Raw genomic sequence first — 23,046 nt, forward strand, 5'->3', positions numbered from 1 at the left:
ATTGTTTGACTGAATCTCAGAAGTACATAAATGTTCAGAACTGGGAATCTATTGACATTTCAGAAACTGATCCAGAAACAGGAAGGGAAGAGCCACTAAGAAACTTAGAACCTTTTTCCGGCTTTAGTCAAGCCAGGCCATTATTTAAAATAATTTAGTACAGCAACTTTTGCAAAACTAAGGAAGATGGGAGATGACCTAGGGACTTTGTTTAAGCCACAATGGAGCATGTATGGATATTATCAGGTTGCTTAGCTGTAACTGTTCTCTGGCCTTCACATTGATGGTATCTGCAGCTGCACAGGGCTTGATTTTGAAAACTTCTAAAGTAGTTGGTTCCCAGACTGGAGACCCATAGCGAGCTGTGGAAGTATTGCAGGGAGGCTGGGAATCCATCCAGCTTCCATCACCTGTGCCTTTCATGAGGGCTGCTGTACCTGCCCCCCCCCCCCCCGGTTTATTGGACCAGCAGCTCAGTTATGCCTCCTTTACTGGGTCTACCTGCTCATAGTGCCCCATCCTCAGCCAAAAGCCCCAGGTGTGCACCAGCTCAGTCAGGACTGCTTGTCTACTCATTAGGAGAGCTGCTCCTTGTGAGATGTTTTGGTGGGGGCATATTGTCTTCCAGTACCAACACCCCAGCAGTTGCTGGAACAATAGGATGTACACTTTGAACAGAAATATGTAGCTCTTTAAGGAGCTGCTTTGGGGCTGGTGGCTTCCTTTTGGAAACATCAATTGGTTCTCTAGTCCTGCCCTCATCTCTGCCAGCCCAGGAAGGTCTAGAACTGCATCAGCCAGTCAATAGGGCAAGGAACTTCCCTGGGATATGGTACTCCAGGGTAACCTCCCCCTATGGGGGAGAGCAGGGTACAAGTCAAATAAATGAAATGTGGAGAGGAGTTGTCACCCCCAGAGCATTCAAGCATCTGAAGACAGCTCTGACTCAAGAAAGCTTATACTAAAAAAGAATTAGACTTGCTAAAATGTCACCTGGCATTACATTATCAACTGTAGAAAAGACTTGTTGCTCAACACATGTGCCCAGAGATGACAAGATGTTCCTCCACCCGCAGCCAGCCCACCTTGTTGAGCTGCTTTGCAAGTTTCCCCCTAATGCTCCTCCCTCTTGCCAACGACTTCCTGCTCCTTGTCTTGCTTTATTATTTCTATTGCCCAGGACCTCCCTGCTCCTGCATATCTTTAGATTTAAAATAATAATAATCTTATCAATAGATCAATACTAATACTAAAAAAATGTAAAAATAAGACTAGTTAATCAATCCAAACACCTGATTTGCTCCTGCATTTAATCAACAAACTGGGATGTCTCCAGCCTCATCGTTTTATACACAAACAGTAATTCCAGACCAGACCAGAAAAAATCTGTCAGCCTTGACACCTGGGTTCACAGCACGTCGGGAGACAGCACACAGCACACTGTGAACCTAGGGAGCTTAACAAATGGCAGTTCATGTCGTTTTGCAGTTTGCGTGTTGCCATTATAAGGTTCAATATGCCTCCTTCAGCTGTAACAACAGGAAGACATCTAAAAATTTAGTACCAGGACAGAATCTGTGATTGCAGCATGAAGCAGATTGAATCTGTAATCCACATGCTTCTACACTGCCCATTTTAGAAGATAATCAGGTCCAACTTGCTGACCCCTCTACTCATTAATAATGGTCTATCAGACCAACAATTAAAAAAAATCTTTTAAACAATGATGCTATCTCTGAAACGGTGGCTAAGTCCCTGTGCTATGTCATTAAGTTGCAACCATGATTGTATCACTCTGTGATCACTACTAATCTGTGTGGTTTATTATGCCAATAAAAGGTTTGATGGAAAATGGTGCAATTATTCCCCCTCACTTCCCACCATAAAAAACAATAGCTATTTGGACACAGTGTACAAGTCTTTTCTTTAATAGTTTGCCTTTTTTATGTTGATCTATTGATAGATTGATGTATTGATAAGATTAAAATTAAGGTTATATTAAAAATTAAAGCATGGATGCGCAATAGAGAACCCGCAAAACAGCATCACCCTGGACGCAAGCAAAAAGCCAGCTGAGGGGCAATGCCTGCCCTGTTGCAAACAAGGCAGTGGATAATCGTGCCGAACATGCCCTGAAACAAAGACTCCCTGGCCAAAACTCTTCAAAGTTGCGGGAACCTCACCATGTGTAATCGGCCACAGTATGTTGAATATTATTTGTAACCTTGTAAGACAATTTAAAAAAAAGAATTATAGCTTAGTCTAGCTCAGTATTCAATGCAAGTTTATTTGCTGTGTATATACATAATTCAAGCTATTAAAAATTATACAGTATTTACAAAAATTAAATAGATATCCAAACTTCCTTCACCTCCACATGTAACACAGCTGAAAAAAAGCTGCAAGGATAGAGGTCAAACATTGTTTTGCTGTGGGCTTTCAGTATTCAAAACAGCAACTTTTACTCAGAAAAAAATAGTGCTGACATTCGATAAACCCTGGGTCAAGCACCCGTGATGTAAGAAGTCCGAAGACAGTAAACAGAACTCTCCCCAGAACAGCTCCATGTGCCCTGCTGGTAAAAGTTCGAATCGGTATTCTTAATGTTTTTTTAAAAGGACTATTTGTGGGCTTGACCTATAACCAAAATTTTTAACCTGGCATCTCCCATGTGCAAAACAGAGCAATCTTTTTTACAAAATAGAAACTCCTCCATGCCAAAGAGATTTGTCAGTAGAGGAATCGAAAAGACAGTAGTCTGTGTTCACATTCTTGCCTCGTTTATTGCCACAATTTCCTTTAGCTAATCGAACAGAATGTAAATTAACCTTCTAAGGAATAGAGAGCTTTATTGAAACGCATGCAATGAAAACCAGGAAGCATAATATTGCACACAGAGGGATGAGAAAGAATCGGGCTGTTCTAAAAGGGACCACTTTTAATTGTGCTCCACTGGAGGAGCAAAAAAAGGCCACTCAGATCTCTTTAAAAATTGCATAAACTCAAAAGCTTTTTGAAGGGGTGGAAGAGAAGGGGAAAAAAAACACAAGTATGGGTGTGGTTGTTCCAAGCCAGCAAACAAGCCTCCAACCAACCTAGTAGGCTTTCCGAAATCTCAGTGTGAAAAAAGTATCTTCTAATTAAAATGAAATGCTCGGTGGCTGACTGTTTGCTCCCTGAAGAGTGTTTGATAATCAACAACTACTTTGTAGGCCAAGCGACTTGCCAAGTACAGAAAGATCTGCATCTCAGGTGGTTTGGGACAGGGAAAAAATTATAGTTTCCCACATTTTTTATGAGAGCACTGTTTTGCAGAAACAGCTGCACAGAGTTATGTATCACATTTTTACAAAAGCAGCTTTGCCGTGGGGCTGCCAACTGCTTCCCGTCCAAAAACGGTATAAATTCATCTCACCCCCACTGCAGGCAGGTGGATAAAGAAACGACGGCATCCAGACTGAAGCCATTCTATTCTTTACCAAAGTGGTTTAATTTATCAGAAGCCTTGACCAACGTCTTTTATCTAAACCAATACTTTGAACAATTCCTGGCCATGCTTCTTCCAAAACATTAAAAACAGAAAAGTTAGGTTACCACTTCAGTCCAAAGAGCAAAGTGACAGTCCAGGAAGTAAGACAGGTCTACATTACTCGCTACTCTGCCAAAAAGCCAGTTTTAATACTGCATTTGAATGTTCACTGACCACTCTTAAAACTATTACTCTTCCTTACAAAAAACAAAAAAGCCCCCAAAATTTAAAAAGAAAAGGTGACAAATCTATATTGAAACCCAGACCAGGTCCTCCTCAAGAATCTCAGCTTTGGAGCAGGTAGACCTAAAATAGGCATACCCTGGGGTTTACAGAACAAGTTCCCATTTCCTTAAATACATTTAGTTAGGAACATGGGAAGATGCTGTAAGAAAGGTCCCCCCCCCCCCCGCTTTTCTCTGCAAAAGTAGTATACAGAATATTCCCCCCTACCAAGCAGGTATATAGGAACCCCCACAAGTGGATCAAGCAACCCCACCTGGTTGGACTGTGGAAATCCAAAGTCAGAAAACACTGTCACCTCCAGCACTGAAAGCCCCTCCACCCACCACAGCTGTGTCTCAATTCCTCTCATAAACACCTCCCACAGGCATGAAAATTACAGAGACTCCCCTGCATCTCATAAATAACCATCGTTCCAAGAGACAAAGACACTGATGGCACCCTAGCAAACACTTCTGAATGTGCACCGGGGCTTAAGTGAGATTTCTTCCTCAGGCACAGGTTTCCTTGCCCTGTCACAGTGGCTCTCTTCCAAGTCTTGAGAGCACTTTGCCTCTGGCAGAATTCCCACTGTTTGCACAGTCCTCCTTCCATCCACATACACACACAGTCCTCAGGATCCTAGGCACTTTCTACACAGACCATTAGAGGGAATATAGAAAGATACAAGGGAATGTTGAGTCCAAAAACCAGAAGTTGGATCAACACGGGCAGTACAGTCAAATGCAGTTCTCCAGCACCTTCCTCAGGAGCCAAAAGAAGACCGGTACTGCCTACAACAGCTTTTGAGTTTTGCTGTGCTGGACCCAGACTGAAAAGCCTTTTGTTTTTGTTTTTTTTTTTGGGGGGGGGGTGCTAATTAAGCGCTCTGGGCTTGATTCTGTAGAACTAGATACCAGAGTTCCACTGGACAAGAATATACTTGAAGCAGGTTCCCAAGTCAGTTCAACTGGGCTTCTCTTGACCACAATCGGTAGCACATTTCCCAGAACTAGAATCTAAAAGCAGACACCATGAAGCTCCTTTGGCTGCATGGACAAAGTCGCCATCAGCCCTAACCCCCTCCTGAAACCAGAAAGGTGAAGCCAAGGAATTCAACAGGGCAAGACCGATGCCTCCCAGACCACACGTTGATTTCCCAGACACCTTTGCAGAACACCATGCCAGGAACTGCTAAGCTAATTATTGCTTGCCTTGACCCACACCACCAGAATTGCTGTCGGTTTGCTTTTGTTTTGAAGCCAAATAAGGAAGCACAAGAAGAAAATGTATTCAAGTCACAGGTTTACTGCGCTTAAAAGCCACCCACAAATCTGTGAAAATAGAGAGGGAACACCCAAATTTACGATCTGGTCGGATGCGGAAGAAAGATCTCTTCCTGTCTCCACAGTTTCAATGCTGGCCCAGAAACCCAATTCAGAGCCTGCAAGCTATGCAAACTTGGCTCCCACCACAGAGGCAGGTGATTTTGGAGATGGGAGCGAGGTCTTGGGAGGGTGGCGGAAGTTCTGCTCTCGGCTGTCCTGAGAAGGTCTCCTTCATTTTTACCTCCACCTACCGACAGAGAAACCACACACATTCCAAGATAGCTCTTCCCGTTTGTCACTGCTGCTTTCCTCCTGGGAAAAGGAGAAAAAGCCTCAGGTCCACACAAAGCCACCACAGAACCAGGAAGCTGGAGGGACAAACGGGGTGGGGGGGTGGGGGTGGCACAAGGGGAGTGCTTTTTCTTCTGTAGGAGAAGCTAACGGCTCCCTTCCCGATGGGGGACATCCTCTTAGCTGGCTGCTCCCCCAGTTCAAGGGATAATCCGAGGAAGGGCTTCCCCAAGCTCAGCATGCTGCTCTCATAACTAGGAGTCTGTCCAGCTAGACACCAAAAAAGACTTTGGAAGCAGGAAACATGACTGCACTGGTGAGAGTAACTGGATCAGGGCCAGTCGCTATGGAGGGATGGGCAATTTATTCCTCCTCCCTTCTTTTAGAATCAGAAAATGAGGCAAAACTGCTGCCGCCTCCTATCCACATCCCTGCCGAGCAGCGTTCCCAGCAACCTCGCATCTTGTCGGCACTTGGTGGTGCAACTGAGCTGTCCAGTTCTCATTTCTCCCGCCTACTCTCCTCCCATGTTTGCTGGGGGCAGGGGGGCAAAACCAGTCGGACTGTCAACTGAGGCACAGAGCAAGGCTCACTGGGAAGGAGCAGGAGGGGGGTCAATGGGAGGAAGAGGACGACGAGGAGGAGGGCAGTTCCAGTTTTTGAAGGCGGCGTTTGCGCAGCTCTACGGTGTCAGGCTCCTCCAGAGAAGACGGCTCATCATCCTGCTCAGGACCAGATGGGGCTGTGTAACCCTCAGCACCTGCCACTAGGGGTGGATCTGGAAGGGGGGCAGGAGAAAAAACAGCAGTCAGTTGAAACAAAGAAAATACTCCTTCTCATTAAGCTGCAATCCCTTATATTCAAAGCGATCTGTTCTTAATGCCTAAAAGTACAGGTAAAGGAAGTCCCCTGGGCAAGCACCAGGCGACTACTGACCCATGGGGTGACATCACATCACAACATTTACAAGGCAGATTGTTCACAAGGTGGTTTGCCATTGCCTCCCCCAGTTGTCTGCACCTGACCCCCAGCAAGCTGGGTTCTCATTTTATTGACCTCAGAAGGATGGAAGGCTGAGTCAGCTACCTGAAACCAACTTCCCTTGGGATCAAACTCAGGTCATGAGCAAAGAATTGGCTGCAGTACTGCTCTGTGCTGTGGGGCTCACTTTATGCCTATCTTCCCTAATTTCCAATTTTTGCTTCCTCTACTCAGCACGTGCTCATCTACTGCCAGCAACTCCCCACCTCCCTTGTCATCATCTTCTGTCACCCTGCTCCCTATTCCTGAAATTGATTTCCTCTGAACATCAATCCTCTTAAGACCCCTATACCTTTGTGGGGCCTTGCCCTGCACCTTAGCTACAGCTCTCCCCAGTCCTATCTTGTGACCTCTATATGCAGGCCAGAGGGCTGTGTGGCCCCTGTCAATTCCCACAGCATTAACATCATAGAATCATAGAAAGCAATCAAAACTGCACAGCTTCACAGGTACCAAGCACTTCAACAATGTTTCTAGAGTCCTTGTCAGCTTCTGTTGGACAGTTCGACCCCTCTACCATGAAACCTTCCTCTCTTGATTCTATCAATACATGCTATCCTGTACTCCCTTGAAAAAGACAGGCACCCTTCAGGATGGAGGTGGCTGTGCAGCTTATTTTAAGAGAAAAGCAAAGCCCGTAAATTAGAAAATATCCAAGGTACGAAACTGGGGGTGCTGGCATAGCGAAGCAACATATCATTATGAAGGGATCCACTCCTGTTGCCCACCTGCTTGGCTTGAGGAATCCGGTTCCACTGCTGCCGAAGTGGTGCTGTCAGCTGACTGCAAAGTGGTGGATTCACTGGTGCTGGGCTCTGCTCTGACAGTGTCCTGAGGGGATGCTGAAGTGGCCGGAGCACTTGGTGATGGCACAAAGCGAGGCGTCCTGTGCAAGATAGAAACAGGTCCAGCAAGATGGAAGACACACTCCCCTGACCATCCCAACCCCACCAGCAACTCCCTCCAACTGTTTTATGGATTATGTGGTTTTATCTTATTATTCTGGGTACTGTTTTCATCTTTTAAATTAGGGGTCTTATATGTTGAAACAGTTTTTTTACGTAATGCAATTCCATTTGTACATCGCCCCGAGTCGGACATGGGAGGGGTGATTAACAAATCAAATCAATCAGGAAATCCCTCAAACTGAGTAGCAGAAGTCTCGCTGGGAAGCTAGAGTTGCTGTACAGTTTTCTGTGTATAGCTGCTGCAAAATGCATTTGTTTTTATTTGTTTTGCTCCAACTGATAGAAGAAACCAGCCAAGTTACCCAATAGTGGCCAGGACTGTGAGATACTGGTTGATCTGCAGCATGGCTGCATCGAGGAGCGTGTGAATGTTCTGCAGGCACTGGAGCCGGGCTTCCAAATGCTGCCGTTCATGGCCTTCCATGGCTCGCAGTTCTTCTTCAGTCAGTCCTGCAAATCCCGAGGGTGGAACTGGCATAGGTGGGAACCCTGTGGAGGGGAAGGGAGGATGAGAGGAGGGAATGCTGTGTGAGAGACCAGCACAAGGGGGCAGCTACTGGCTACAACCAAAGCCACTGACAACAGAGGAAGGAACACAGAATAACTGCCAGTGAGGGGCCACTGCTACCATGTCATTACAAAATGTTAGTCATTCAGCTTAGAAATACACAAATAAAAAGATGTTGAAGCCCTTAAATCAGGGATGCTGGATCCAAATGGGCTGGAGGGCCAAACTGCTCACCCAGCAGAAGTTTGGATGTCAAACTAAACATTTTTTCACTGAAAAATCAGACATTTTTATGGGGAGCGGCCACTGATTGGCTTAAAGTCTCTCTCCACCCTCCCGTTTGTGCGTTTCTCTTTGACCTGCCATAAAGGCCTTTGCTCCAACAGCTGGCTTCCTACTTCACCATCACCTTCACCCTTCTTGGTCTGTGGCCCTGGTTTGCCTTTAAAATTACAGCCATGGGTCACAGCTGGCACCCACATCTGCACATCCTGATCATTTAAATGAAGAGCAGGAGACTGATGAGATGTGCGTCTTTAGCCCTAAGAAAGAAAAGCACAACTTGCCAGGCCTGAAGATGGTTCTGCAATCTGGGTGGAATTTGGCAAGAGTGCTGGGAGCCCTTATGTTTGACACTAATTCCTTAAATAGGGACTAAAATGTCCCACATCAATCCTAGATTATATGTACTAGATAATATTTAAAAGAAATACACAAGTAAGTAGTTATGCACTACCAATGAGGGAAATATACTCATGGCTGCCAGCTAATCTGGCAACCACCAACAGTCCTACCCTCTGCCTCGAAACAGAGCACTTTGAACTGGGTGAAGGGTTAAGTAGCTGAGAGGAAACAAAGGCTGAGGCATCTGGTATAGGGGAAAATTGAGAAAGGACTCAGACAACACTGAGATGGATGGGAAGGGCTTTTGTTATTAGGGGCAGTTTCCAAAACAGGGTCTTCTGGAATAGCAGCATTTAGCCAAAGTCCTAGAAAGTCATCCCCCGTGTAAGGAACTCCCTAGTGAAATGTGTCTGGTACAAGGCAACAGTCTAGAGGACACGAATCTTTTTCAGGTTTGGTGAAATTTGTTCCTCCCTGACAATCCATTACACTGTTTTCTTGATGTTTTTCCTGGATCATAAAGCAGCACAGTAGTCTAGTAACTCATACAGAAGTCGTTTTTACAGTCTGTCCAGAGATGTGACAGCCCAGGTAAGGTAAAGGGGTGCTTTGCCATTGCCTTCCCCAGTCATCTACACTTTATTCCCAGCAATTTGGGTAGTCATTTTACTGACTTTGGAAGGATGGAAGGCTGAGTAAACCTTGAGCCAACCACCTGAACCCGACGTCTGTCGGGACTGAACACACGTCATGAGCACAACTTTGACTCCAGCTTACCATTCTGTGCCACAAGGCTCCAGCGGGTAAGGAAGAGAAACCAGTACAGTTTCCCTAAAGAGTTTTTCCATTTTCCCAGCAGGAGAACCCTCCATAACCTAAAAAAAATCCAGAAATTGTACATCTGACTTGTCCCAGACTATCCTGTGGCATTCATGGCTCTGCAGGGGACTTAAACTCGAGCTTCTTGCATCCCAAAACCAATGCTGTATCAGCTGCGTCAGACTGCCCAGCTTGGTGATGCCTCACTTCATCCTTCATCTTCTGGCAAGTTAATAGCCAGCTAGAACAATATACTCCCACATATCCATTAGCAGCGGCTGCTCAGCTTTCAACACTCACCAAAGAGAGGTGGGAAAGGCATCCCCATCCATGGTGGAGGGAAGGGGAAACCTGGCACTGTTCCCGTGGCGGCTGTGGAGTCTCCACTGGGTCGTGGAATGCCTGCTGAGAAAGATGTCAAAAATGCAAGCTCAAAGCTAGAGTAAATTGGTCCACTTTTCCATTTAATACACTGTGTTATGTAAACATTTGACTTAGAGGCTTGTTGGCATCTGCTCCAGCACACATTCCCAATAGACCCATGACAAAACGGGTGGCTCATGGACAATTTATAAACCATACTTCCATTCACCTGAAGAAGTATCTAATGCCTACAAAAAGCAAGGCCCTTAAGAGACCAACAACTGCCCTTGTGCTTTGCACTGCATGCCAACCAAAAACCACCATCCCACCCTTCCACAACTGCACAATACTTGTACTTACTGGAACCCCCGGCTGTGAGTTGCACTGGGGAGTCACTTTCTGCAGGAAACCACAGCATTCGAGACCCACCCTCACTGTAGAGCATCTCACCTGCTGGCTGTGTCCCGGATGTGGAAGGAGCAGCTGAAGCACTGTCTGTGTTGTTGGGGGGCTGGGCACCAGGCACTGGAGGAAATGGGCCCATGGGGGGCCACAAAGGGAACATCCCAGGTGGAAAAGGAGGCAGCATACCTTGGGGAACTGCAAAAGGGAAGGAGAGGGGAGGGTATAAGGCTGATGTATAAATGCTTCTCACAAGTTTGCTAGCTGACCTATTAATAATAATTTAGAATCTGTCACAAGGACATCAATCTGGCCACCAACATATTAGGAGAGCCAAGTCAGTTTAACCATATGGTTATTTTGCTTGGCGGACAGGGCCAGTTCTGTGCAAGGAAAATAAGTCTCCAAAACACTGGCACCATGTGAGAAAGTGACAGGCATGTTTTACTTCCGTTGTTCCTGCTTTCTGGACCACACTTCTGCAAGCCACACCCACAGGAGTGCCACTAGGGCTCCATTCCCCCAGTGTCTGTCCAAGTATAACTTTAATTTCTCCCAACTCTTTTTGTTCAGGATGTTGGCATTGTCTTGGGTAGTTGTGTTTTTCATCACCTGAGCAAAAAGAATACCTGCCCCTAGTACAGCCAGCTTGCAACAGAAGCACTGGGGTGGTTTTGTCCATGAAAAATATAACTGCTCAAAACCTCCTTATGATTCTGTGATGGAAACACAAATGAGGTTGGAGAGGTGGGGTTTTTTTTTTAATTCATGCAGCATCAATATGATTTTTTAGAGTGACAAAAGCAACCTGTCATGCAGGAATCCCAGCTTTTCTGCAGAGCAGAGGACCAAGAACGATTGCTGCGAAGCAGTTTGCAAGGCGAGCTCACAAGGAAGACTCACAATTGGGCGGCTGAGGAATCAGTGGGGTCTGGTGGGCGGGCGGCTGCTGCCCTGCCTCCTGCTGCTCGGGAGGTGTTTGGGACTGAGTTGGGAGGGAGGCACGGAGGACATCCATCCGGCACGTGGGGCAGGTCTGCTGACGCTGGAACCACGACCGCAAGCAGCTGTGGAAGAGTAGAGACAGACACTGTTAGAGGGAGAGAAGTTCCTGCCCCCCTTAATTTTCTCTTCTTGCTTTCAGTGACTTGAACACTGCTATCCAGGTGTACATGTGAGGTTTTTTTTGGGGGGGGGGGGGATTATGTCGCTTTTATCTCATACTTCATCAAAGGATCTCAGAATGGCACACAGGGTTCTTTTCTCTGTTCGACCTTCGTAACAACCCTGTAAGATAGTTGGGGGTGAGAAAAAAGGACTGGCCCAGTGTCACCAAGAAAGTCTGGTGGTTGAACAGGAATTTGAACCTAGGTCTCCCCAATGCTAGTCTGATTAACCACTACACCACACTGTCTCACTAGTCATAGAAACCTAACTTACCTCACAACCCTAACGGCCATTTCCTGTTTGTGCCTCAGTTCCTTGCGCTGGATGCAACTCTCCAGCACCAGCCACCTTATTCCCCTGTCACACCCTGTGTGTACAAGCACAGTGTGGACTACAACAAAGGATTTGTGCTTGACTGTGTAGACAACAGAAGGTTGATTTTCATCCTGGTTAGAGACAGTTGTTTCTTGCACAGTTTAAAGAAGCACAGGGGATATCCTTGAAGTCATACTGGGCCTCTCAGAGCTTGGGCAGGGTGGAGGGGGAGAGCACTTGAGATGTTTGGGGCAGCTCCAAAGCTCAGCATGACAAGAACATGCCTCTTCTTTTAGAAGAAGAGACAGCATCTGCAGAGAGCACAAACTCTGGGATCTACCACAAACAGCCAAAATCACCATAAAATTTGAATCTCCCAGAGCCCACTCTCTTCGACCAGACAGACTCAAGCAAGGTTCTCCAGTTTGATTGTTAAAAAGGAACATGCCTCTGAGAAAAAGCATGTGCCTGGCGTGCAGATGGGCCAGCTTGAAAACCTGTTACCTCCTTTTATGGGATACCAGGTAACAGAGCTGGGAAAGATCTCCACCTGCCAGTCTGAGCAGACAATAAAGAGCGAGATGGTCTAGCTTACCATACAACAGTTCCATAAGTTACATAGGACAGCTGTCGACAAATGAATCCGCCTCACAGAGACCACTCCTCACCTGGTGTGGAATATGTGGTTGCAAGGCAACCGCTTTGCACCCATCACCATCTCCTCCCGACAGATAATGCACACATTATCCATGGCCTGCAGCTCTTCTGGGGTGGCATCAGGATACCTGAGAACAAAGATTGCAAAAATACTTGGATTAGGGTTGGGCGTAGTGTCTGCACTTGCAAGATCTCTAGTATAACGGCCTGTCCAGCATCCTGAGATATACAAATATTTGTGAGGAACTGTTCTGCTACAATTAGCCTCTGTTGTAACAGTGAAGAATTTTATAGCACCCAAATGCACCTGCCCTGGATATGTAACTTCATTTTCTTGGCATATCTACTGACTCTCGCCTAGCTGATGGCAGAGCCTAAGTAGGCATGAGAACCTTTCAGACACCCAGGAGAACTATTTCCTGCTTCTCTCTCACAGTGGCCATGGCCTGGAAGGCCCATCGTGGGAGCGCCCCCTGCACCAACCCCAAGTTGGGGACCTCAGCTGTCTCTCCTTCCCTTTACAAGCAGTGGTCTGCCCATATTACAACCAGGTCTCATACAGCCACAGAGAAGGCCTGAGCCTCATGCCCACCGTGCCCTAGGGCTGTCCTTGTGGATTGGTGCTGAGGCAGAGTCAGACCTGGCTCCTGTTTCTTCTCTCACTTCTCTCTTTCCCTCTCTTTTCTACTCTCACTTGTTCCTGCTTGGCCCTTTAGTCCTCTTTCCCTTTTTATTACTCTCCATCTCTCTCTACCCTGGCCTCTCCTCCTTCCTCCTTTAATCTCCCTTATTCACCTTCCTCTACCTGGCCAAAGCCTGTTGCCATGCCCCTATTCGCTCTCAGGCCATCTTTCATCCCCACCACCTCCACAGAGCTCCCGCAGATCAACTGGTGAGTGGTGTGCCCAGGGGCGGGGGGGGGGGGGGGGGGGAAGGGAAGGGAGAGGTGTGGAAAATCTGGGTCAGTGGCAGGAGCCTGCTCCAAACACCTAGGCTAGCCTGACCTTGTCAGATCTCAGAAGCTAAGCAGGGTTGGTCCTGGTTTGTATTTGGATGGGAGACCACCAAGGCAATCCAGGGTTGCTACACAGGCAATGCCGAACGGCCTCTGAATGTCTCTTGCCTTGAGTATCCTATGGCAGTGGTTCTCAATCTGGGATACTCGTCCACCCAGAGGTACATGCCAGAGCATTTGGGGTACATGAAAAAAATTCATGTAATGGGTTTGCTAATAATGGGGGTACCATTTTAGGGAAATGAGTTGCCAAGGGGTACGCAAGGGGGGCCCTATGGTGTTGTCGGCTGTGACACATTCTCTCACAACGGTGAATACTCACAGGGTGTTCATGTTGCGTATGGCCCGGCGGGACATGATGGCATCTGTCACAGCCTTTTTAAATTGCCTGGAAAGACACAAACAGCCCACTTCACTAGGGTTTTGCTACCCTTATGGCAAACACATAATACAATTATGAAACAGTGGCCCAAAAGCAAAATATTATAGCGTTTTGTACAAGGCAAGATTCTTCATGAATACATTGGTAGCCAATAGCTCTTTGTTCTAATAAAGCTTAATTTTATTTTAGATGCTCATTTAACATAAGATACTATACTCAAAGCAACTCCATTTCCATTGGATTAATCTCCTGGTATGTCTGAGTGTTCATTCATTACAAAAAATATATTTTTCACAAATGTAAACACACTATCAACAGATCATGACTGGGTGATTCAGCCTCATTTCTCACACAGAAGCAGTATCTGGTCATTGACCGTAAATAAAGACTTGACAAAGAAGCAGTATTTGTTTTTGCACGGGTTTCTGACCATAAAAACAGTTTGTAAGTGAAACGCAGTGAATAGTCTTTTCAAGACAGAATAATCAGATGCACCGTTACAGACTGTACTGTGCTGTACGCCACTCACACACCTCATAGCCAGGTACATCGGCCGGATGGCAAAGAGTGGGAAGGTATGCACTTTGATCATGATGGTCATGAAGGCCATGTACAGCAACACCTTGATGAAACCTGGAAAGGGAGGAGACAGTGTTAGCCGTGCTTTCACTTCCACATGCCATTATTTCTCATTACCCAGGGAGTGAAAGAAGAAGCTGCCTTGTAGCATATATGAATCTGAGATGTTATGGGAATCGGGACATGACCGCGTAGCCAAGGGGAACCAGAAGGTGATCTAGGAACCAAGTCTAAACTGTGTAAAGGCATCAACCCCATGGCCAGCCTCACCTTCTTGGGGTGTCCCTACAGGAAGGGGTGGGGGGAGCAGCTGGCAAAACTGGAAATGAGGGAATGGCTTGAGGAGCTGGGGCCATGTGTAGCATCCAGACATTGTATGAAGATATAAGAAGAGTACGGATGTTGCAAAATCAGCAGGCACACAACTGAAGAACACAGTACAGGGGCTAGAGAAGTAATTAACAAATGGGCAAAATAGCTGATATGAGGAGGAAAGTCTCTTGTCATGCAGGCAAGATCAGATCAATCCTTAAAAGAACCTGACATCCTTGTGTTAGGAATGTTCAAGGGTAACCAAGAATACAGTGACTTTGTAGAACACAGAAAAAATATCCCTCTTTGGCATCGTAACATCTGCAAGGGAACATCCCTTCCATATGTTGTCACAACCCTATGCTCCAAATATTGGAGACCTACAGGCACAGGTACTCTTTCTGCTCATTTATGGGCTAATCATCCAGATTAGGTGCAGGAGGGCTTAAATTCAGAGGCCAGGGCATTCATGATGTCATAAGACCATCCACTGATGCAATTGGATCTTTTTAAAAGGAGCAGCCAGCAGGCAACCCTAGGCCAGCAGCTGTTTGCACTGGGCCAGTCATCAACACAGACCCAAGTGTTTAAGAACTGAACCAACGGAGGCGGAGCATTCACTTCCAGGAAGGGAACAGTAATTACCTGTAAAGAGTTCTGTGTAAAGCATGTAGACTGCCTTGTTGTCCCAGGGATTCTCACTCTGGAGGTCGATGGAGTGCAGGATGTATTTGATGAAGATAGTGAGCACCATTGTCATGAGGATGGCATACTGGAGAGAAGGAGAGGGGGAGAAAGAAGGAGAGGAATCAACAGGGTGCAGCATCCATCTGCCTCCTCCTCTGTAATCCTGACATCACTTCACTGGTCAAACAAAACAAAACACAAAGCAGGGTGGAATCAGGAGTCCCACCTCTCTCCCCCTCCCACCCCCAGAAGCAATCCCTGCCCCTTTGCTGCATAATTCAATTGACATGTTCCACACCAGAAATAAAACTGAAAACAACTAAAGACCAAAATAAATTAGCAAGTAAATACAAATAAGGAAAAGAACTTTACATCTGGTGCCTGAAACTCAAACAACCACCACCACCACCACCTAAAGATCTGACAACAACACTTGAAACATCTTTGAATTGACAAAATTAACATCTGTCAAATTCAGAAGGCAGCCCTGCTGGGATCCACACAAATACTACACCGATACTTTACAACTTCCTAGGCCTCTGGGTGAGGCCCGAATTGTAATGAAGGCCAACAACTATCTAAAGATCTGGCAGCTGTGAAACCTACCATAATAATACCATGTGAACAAGCTGTGGGGGAAGGAGTTCCAAAGTCATTTTTCTTCCAACAGTAGAGGGGACCCTACCATGTCACAAAGTGCTTATGAAGCGGTTGCCATGTGACAAAGAAAACTGTGGTTTGACACACACCATACACAGAACTAGTGATGCTATGCTATGCGCGTGGGGCAAAGGGACTCTTCAGTATTCAAACAAACCAGGCCCTTTGCATGGGTTGAGAAGGGGAGCCAGTCCACCCTGTATCCTGCTTTCTGCAGGCATCTTTAATAGCAGACCCTGCCAAAACCACATCTGGGAATAAAATCCTTGCTCTCCCCAGGGGGCAACAAGTACAGGCTGCTCAGAATGAAAAGCATGATGCAACTGTTATAAAACAGCCCAGTTCTTGTCTGGAAATTGGCTAGGATTCTTGTTTAGTATTTTATACCTTTGACAGTTAAAAACTCTTGATAAGCAAATTAAGTCATTGGCTGCTTTTGTGCTCTGGCCCACCTTTGCCAGTGTATTATTTTTGGAGTTGGGCGTAAGGCAGCTGTTCCCACTCTGCTCCTTAGCTCTGGCTTGCAGGCCATGACCCAAAAGGGTTCTGCAGAACCTCTCATTTTATTTATTTATTTATTTATAATTCTACTTTTATACCGCCCTCCCCCGAAGGGCTCAGGGCAGTTCACAGCAGTAATAGGACAATAAATATGTTAAACATTAAGACAGTTTAAAAGCAGCATTCATTTACATCTCAGTTAAAATAAAGATGGCATCCCCGCCATTAGAAAAAACCCTTTACTGAAAGGAGACAGCCCAGGAGTTTCCAGCTGTTTCCAGCTTTCTCTCATCACGGGCTGGACTCTCCAAAGGCCTCATGAATAACTCCAGTCTTACAGGCCCTCAGGCGGAATTCGCTGGAGTATCCCTCGCAGGGAGCCCAGACAGTTGAGAGGGAGAAGCATTCCACTGAGCAGGCAGGGGCCAGGGTCGTGAAATCGCCCTGGCCCTAAAGTGGAGGCCAGCCGCATCACTCAGAGGGGGCGGGATCACGCAAGCAGATTGGCCTCTGCTTTCTAATGACAGAGGCACCGACGTGACCAGAACCACCTCTATGGGGCCAGGACTTGAAGTCTCTAAGGCAATGCCGAAGGTCCCAGACCGCTAAGGCCTTTAAAGGTTAACACCAACACCTTGAAGACAATCGGAACTCAACTGGGAGCCCAGTGCAAAGCGATTGCAACACGGGCGTGATGTGCATCTCTAAAGGCACCTCCCATTGAGCAGATGTGCCGCCGCATGCTGCAGACCAGTTTCAATTTCCGGATCAGCCGCCAAGGGAAGGCCAGCGTGGCCCGAGTTGCAATAGTCTAACCTGGAGGTGGCGTTTGCATGGATTACAGTGGCCAGAGTCGCGTCTGGGAGAGGAAGGGGCCAGCACTTGCGAGACTTGTCGAAGATGGAAAAAAGCGCCGGGTTACACTGGGCCACCTGGGTCTCCATTGAAAGAGACAAATCCAGGTGGACCCTACAGAGCTCTTGGAGCCGAGGAGGGTGCGGTGCCAATAGAGACCCCCTCCCGCAGCGGCTGACTGAAATCCCACGGCCTAGCCCAGAAGAATCTCCGTCTTACGTTGGATTCAGCTTTAACCTGCTCTGCTTCAACTAACCAGCTAAGCCTCCAAACAATGCTGTAGCCAGGCTGCAGGGCAGCGGCGGCTCCCCTCACATCGACAGAATAGGCTAAGGTGAAATGCATCCCACAGCATATTGGTGGCACACCAGCCCAAAGCTCCCGATACCAGCTGGAAGCAAGGAATTGCATGTAGATATTAAACAACAGTGGGGACAGCAGCTCCTGCAGGCACCCACAATGAAGTGGGCACTGCCGGAGAGGCCTGGTTCCGCTTGCCACACTTGCTGACTCCAGTCCTGCGGAGAAACGAGGCAATCCCATTTAGAAGGACAGTGCCCTGCACTCCGGGAAGGCAGCCAGGCGGTGGGTCAAAAGGTCATATGGTTGACCACATCAAATGCTAGCGGTAAGATCCAATAATACCAGCAAGCGCCGATCCGCCTCGGTCAAGCTGCATCTGGAGCTTGATATCTGTGACAGCAGCTGAGGAGACAGTCTCCGTCCCCATGCCCAGCCACGGAAGCCGGACTGGAAGGGATCGAAAGCCGATGCGTCCTCCAGAAAACCCTGAAGCTGCTCCAACACCACTCTCTCAATTACCATCCCCAGAAACGAAAGGTTCGAGACTGGGCGGTAATTGGCCAGATCACTAGGATCTAACAGCGGTCTTTTTAAGAGTGGGCGGACCACTGCCTCCTTCAACCCACCTGGAAAAACTCCTTGCTCAAGGGAGATATTGATGATATTCAACAGGTGGGGTCGTAACTCCTCTCGGCATGATTTAATAAGCCAAGAGGGGCACGGATCCAGAGGACATGTAGTAGGTCTAACAGCAGCCAGGATTCTGTTGACAGCGGCTTCAGAGAGCAGGGAAAACTTCAGAGCCCAGACAAAGGGCCAGAAGTGACAAGAGGAGCCTCCAGTTCGCCAATTGTCTCCAAGGCGGCAGGAAGGTCCTGGCGGAGCGACGCGACTTTATCTGCAAAATAGCTCATAAAAGCCTCACAGCTAATAGTCAATTGATCATTTTTTGAACCCTCAGATATGGAGGTGAGAGACCGAATAATACGAAACAGTTGTGCTGGGTGAGAGCTAGCAGATGCGAGAGAGGAGGAGAAGAATGTTCTCTTCGCCTCCTTCATCGCCATCTCATAGGCCTTCATAAACGTCCTATAAGATGTTCGCGCAGCCTCATCACGAGACTTCCTCCACACTCGCTCTAGCTGTCTAAGCTCCCGTTTCAGACAGCGTAGCTCCTCGGTATACCATGGAGCTAGCCGGGAACGGGGTCGTAGAGGGCGTCGGGGAGCAACAACCTCAATGGCGTTGGAAAGGCGGGTATTCCAATCCGCCACTGCCAGTCCCATCAAGAAAAAAAAAGGGTGCCCGGTGGGTTCCAGGATCTTCGCTTAATAGAGCATTCAGGAATCAACAGGATCCATAAGTCTCAGCGAGCGAGCATAAATCTGCTGCGTTAAGCCACAAACGCGAGGGTACTGTGGCATGCTCATCCGAACCTTCAGAGCGTGATGGTCGAAAGACCATGGCACTCTGTCATTGGAGAGGATATGACCACGTCCAACACCTGGCCCGAAGATCCCAGGTCCAGATATTGACCCGGCTTCATGAGTGGGGAGCCAGAATTTACCAGAAGGAGAGACCCAAGCGTCGCCATGGAGTGACACCAGGTCTGCAGCTTCTACCGTACATTGAGGCAGTGTCGACATGGGCGTTGAAGTCCCCAAAACAATAAGTTTGGGGAACCGCTGCTGCGCCAGTCCGCCACCACCTCCAGCAGCATGAAAGGCTATCCCTGGGGAAGCTAAGCGAGCCGGTACACGCAGGAAGGATAGCCAAGCCTCTCCATATACCAACCATTCCAAGCCGCGACACTCCACATGCCAATGATCTCTCGGGACGAGGGATGGCAGCCTAAAAGGGATGGAGTCTGCGGATGGAACATTGCCACGCCGCCCCGGCCCTGTGTTCATGATTGGGTAGGGCGGACCCGCTTGAGAGGAAACCCGGTGGTCGCGACCACTGCCCAAAGCGTGACGGTCTCACCCTCTTTCGCACCCAGGTTTCGGTGAAGTGATACAAGCCAGGTCCATCTGCTGAACTCTGAGAAAATCTCGGAGAACTGAGGTCTTATTATTTAGGGACCTGGCATTGATGAACACCAAGGACGAAGCAGGGTACTTCTGAACCCAACCAACTTCGTCCCTCAGGATAGGTCGGAGGACAGAAGGTGTGCGAGCATAGCCATATCTCACCCACCTTCTCTCATACGGCCTCCGCCTACCGTCATACAAGCCCCGTCCCATCAAAACCGGGATCCCCAACCCCAAAAGGGGTGCCCCCATTCCCGCTGTTCCCTCTAAATCAACCCCGGCGAAAACTCTCCACTTTGGGTGGACTCGGCTCGCCACTAACTAAACCTTCACCTAGTCAACTAATTCTTACAACAAGCGGGCCACAATTTTACAGTCTACCCATTAACTAATCCCAGCTATACTGCTAATACCCTCCAATTAGATCTATCTAATTGTTAAATCCGGTTAATTAACCGGTTTATATATATGCACCACAGCAAGTGGGAAAGAGCAGTAAGCTCCACAGTGCGATAAAAATACATTCCCCCAAAGTGTCCAGCAACGTTTTTGTTATGCTCTAGAATATTATTAAAAAGTCTGGCTCTTAAAGGAGACAGATGCGTCCAGACACCCCCTAGTGGCCTTGGACTGCTACTCAGCTGGCGTTCATTGAGAGCATCTGCTCCCAGGGATTCTCCAGCCAACGATGGTGTGTGCAGTTGCATAGGTTTCTTCTGCCGTTCAAAGACTCAAGCGGTTCAATTTTCGTCCGTATTGCCAGGAGGTCCCAATCAGGTCTATCCGGTCTGGGCAACTCCGGCCTGGATGGCCCCGTCCCAACTTCCACCACCGCAGGGTCAATTTCCCAGAGGCCGCTTACCGCATCGCACGTTGCCGCCTCCGCTAGACGTAATTTGGCCGGTTCCTCCTCAACATAGAACTCCTGGTCTGGTTCTCCTCGCCACCTCAGCTCTTCAACCAAAAATGCCCAGGTCCGTATCTGCACCCAGTACAGGGAGATTTCTGCCACCAAGCTCCCTAAGGGGGTTTCTGCCACCAACCCCTTAATATGAGTCTTGCCAGTAAAGGGACTGGGCGTAGCCGTTGATATCCAGAGGAGCTGACGAAGCGGCGACGCCGGTATCAGCTGGAAGAAAGGCAGGGGCCGTAGCAGGCGAGAGGCGAGGAGATTGAAGGACGCCGAAGATTCTACAGAGATCTCTGCCACCGATCTCCTCAGCAGCGTCTTATCGGCCAGGAGTCCAAGTGCCGATGATAGAGGCAGGAGGAGCCGCCAGAATTGTAAAAGAGGCGAGAACGGCAGAAAATAGGAGGCGGGGGGCACAACAAAAGGTAGATGCCGCATACCGCTACAATACCGTTGTTCCCGCTGGTGGGGGGATTTTAAGGTCTCAGTCATTAATATCGCAACCCTGTAGGTAGCCAAAAAAACCTTTTTCCGGGCTAAAAAGGAGATTTTAACCTCATTGCTGTGGAGCTCTGCTGCTGAGCTCCGTTGCGGTCGCCATCTTGAAATGTTGACTCATGAGGATTCAGATGCGGAGGAAGTGTGCACTCTGCCTGTATGCAGATTATATACATACACTGAGCACCCTAATTGAAGGCTGTCACTCCACAATCCATGAAAATAAATTTAAATAGTCTATTAACTGACTGAGAGATAAGGGAAGACTCTGTGGAAGTTACTGCTCCCCCTGCCCACCGTGAAATTATCAAAGTGCAAGCCCAGGCACAATTCAAGGCACTGATGTGGAGCTTCAAACTGAATATGGGTTGGGACAAAAATACCCAAAGGATTGTCTATTCCCTAATGAACCTGCCTCGCCATCTTCTGAGATTAGGCTGCTGGCATGCGGGAAAGGGCCTTCTTGGTCACGGCACCAAATCTTGGGGTCTCACTACCCAGGGAGATTCATCTACCCCTTCACCTTTAGACGGTAAAGACTTCTTGTTTCGTCTGACATTACTTCAATGATCCCTCCCACTTGTCCAAGGTGTTAATTGTTATTTCTATGCCTTCATATGTATTTTACAACTGTCTGTATGTATTTTAGAACTGTTTTCGTGTGTGTGTGTGTGTGTGTGTGTGTGTGTGTGTGTGTGTGTGTGTGTGTGTGTGTGTGTGAGTGTGTGTGTTGAGGGGGTGACTTTCAAATGTGATTTTATCATGTGTTATTTGTTAGATACGCTGGTGGGGACAGAAAGGCAGGATACAAATTCTGTAAATAAGTGAGGTTGTGCATTTGAAAAGCACACCCACTCACCTCAAAGCCAAAGACCAGCTGGACAGAGGCTCCCCGTGTGAGGATACTATGATAGGCATGGTTGACAAACAAGAAATCCAGGATACCCAACAGCAGCATCAGAGCTGAGGGGGAAAAAAAATCAAAAAAAGGATTTCACCAGGGGAAGAGCGTAAGCAAGCAAGATCAAGATTTCACACAACCTCCATACCCACTATGTTCCAAGTCACTTAAGGAAGCACTACAATGCTCCCTCATTTCTGGAAGAAGGGTATTTTTATTTATTTATTTAGCTACATGTATGCTCCACCGATCACTGACAATAGCCAGGCTTGGGGCGACTTACAAAACAGCTAAAATACTATATAAACACAATTTGTAAAATAAAATTAGGATATCAACATCTAAAATTACATCTGCAGATGGAAACAAATAACATCCCATTCAACCTATAAAAATCTCGGTTTCTTAGTGGAGGAACAAGATATAAGTATAGAGAGGGAGGCGCACAATTTGAATTTAACAGAGGCGCTTGATGATGTGAAGTCAATGGCCAATGGATATGAATAATCAAATGGCCAAGGTGGTTGGGAGTCCAGCAAGATGGCACAAGAACAATGAATGGATGGATGGCCTCAACCAAAGCCTGGTGGAACATCTCTGTCTTGCAGGTCCCACAGAATTGAGTCCTGCAGGGCCTTGGTGTCAATGGACACATAGTTCTACCAGGTTGGAACCAGGGTTGAAAAAGCCCTGGCTTTGGTTGAGGCAGGATATGGACCTGGCATGTGTGCCGTCTGAAATGATCTTTCTTGGCCACCCGCTGCTTTTTACAATCATCAGAAGTCCTTAAACTGGGAGGACAACAGCAACCCTGGATCTAACAGGGGACACCAAACAGGTGTACTTCCCCTACTCTCCCCAGCACTTATCACCTGTGCAAAACCACAACATACTGACTGCCAGTCCACAGAGGCCTAAGAGTCTTCAACCATTTTTTTAAATGGCTTGGCCGAGGGACACATCAGTTTGACCCCTCTTCCTGACCTGGTTAGAAATGCCTGGCGGAGCTCCCAGCAGGCCCACAGTTGTCCACACAGGAAAGGACAGGGCTGGCAGAAGGGGACGGAACATGACACAAAACCCTCCAAAAGGAATTTGGGCAAGGGGAACCAATCCCCCTCAGAGACATTCAATGCCCCGTTTCTGACTTTTTCAGCTTGCTCTTGGGGAAAAAAATTA

The 23,046-nt window shown here is 47.5% G+C and overlaps 1 protein-coding gene across 4 annotated transcripts in view; it reads right to left on the minus strand.

Annotated features, from left to right (window-relative positions):
• Nucleotides 1-2,267: 2,267 nt before the first annotated feature.
• Nucleotides 2,268-23,046, minus strand: part of SYVN1 (synoviolin 1) — a 32,143-nt gene continuing 11,364 nt past the window's right edge. For 2 of the 4 annotated variants that reach the window (XM_048515261.1, XM_048515271.1), the window contains exons 6-16: nt 21,826-21,929; nt 15,168-15,294; nt 14,165-14,264; nt 13,572-13,637; nt 12,246-12,362; nt 10,999-11,162; nt 10,144-10,293; nt 9,631-9,735; nt 7,682-7,868; nt 7,140-7,297; nt 2,268-6,148 (exon numbers count right to left, since the gene is read on the minus strand). In XM_048515261.1, the coding sequence (XP_048371218.1) occupies nt 5,985-6,148; nt 7,140-7,297; nt 7,682-7,868; nt 9,631-9,735; nt 10,144-10,293; nt 10,999-11,162; nt 12,246-12,362; nt 13,572-13,637; nt 14,165-14,264; nt 15,168-15,294; nt 21,826-21,929 (1,442 nt within the window). In that variant the 3' untranslated portion in view covers nt 2,268-5,984. The remainder of the gene's footprint in view (nt 6,149-7,139; nt 7,298-7,681; nt 7,869-9,630; nt 9,736-10,143; nt 10,294-10,998; nt 11,163-12,245; nt 12,363-13,571; nt 13,638-14,164; nt 14,265-15,167; nt 15,295-21,825; nt 21,930-23,046) is intronic. The other 2 variants (XM_048515277.1, XM_048515285.1) reach the window with 2 other exon arrangements.

The sequence above is a fragment of the Sphaerodactylus townsendi genome, linkage group LG01 (genome assembly GCF_021028975.2).
Source record: "Sphaerodactylus townsendi isolate TG3544 linkage group LG01, MPM_Stown_v2.3, whole genome shotgun sequence".
NCBI lineage: Eukaryota > Metazoa > Chordata > Lepidosauria > Squamata > Sphaerodactylidae > Sphaerodactylus > Sphaerodactylus townsendi.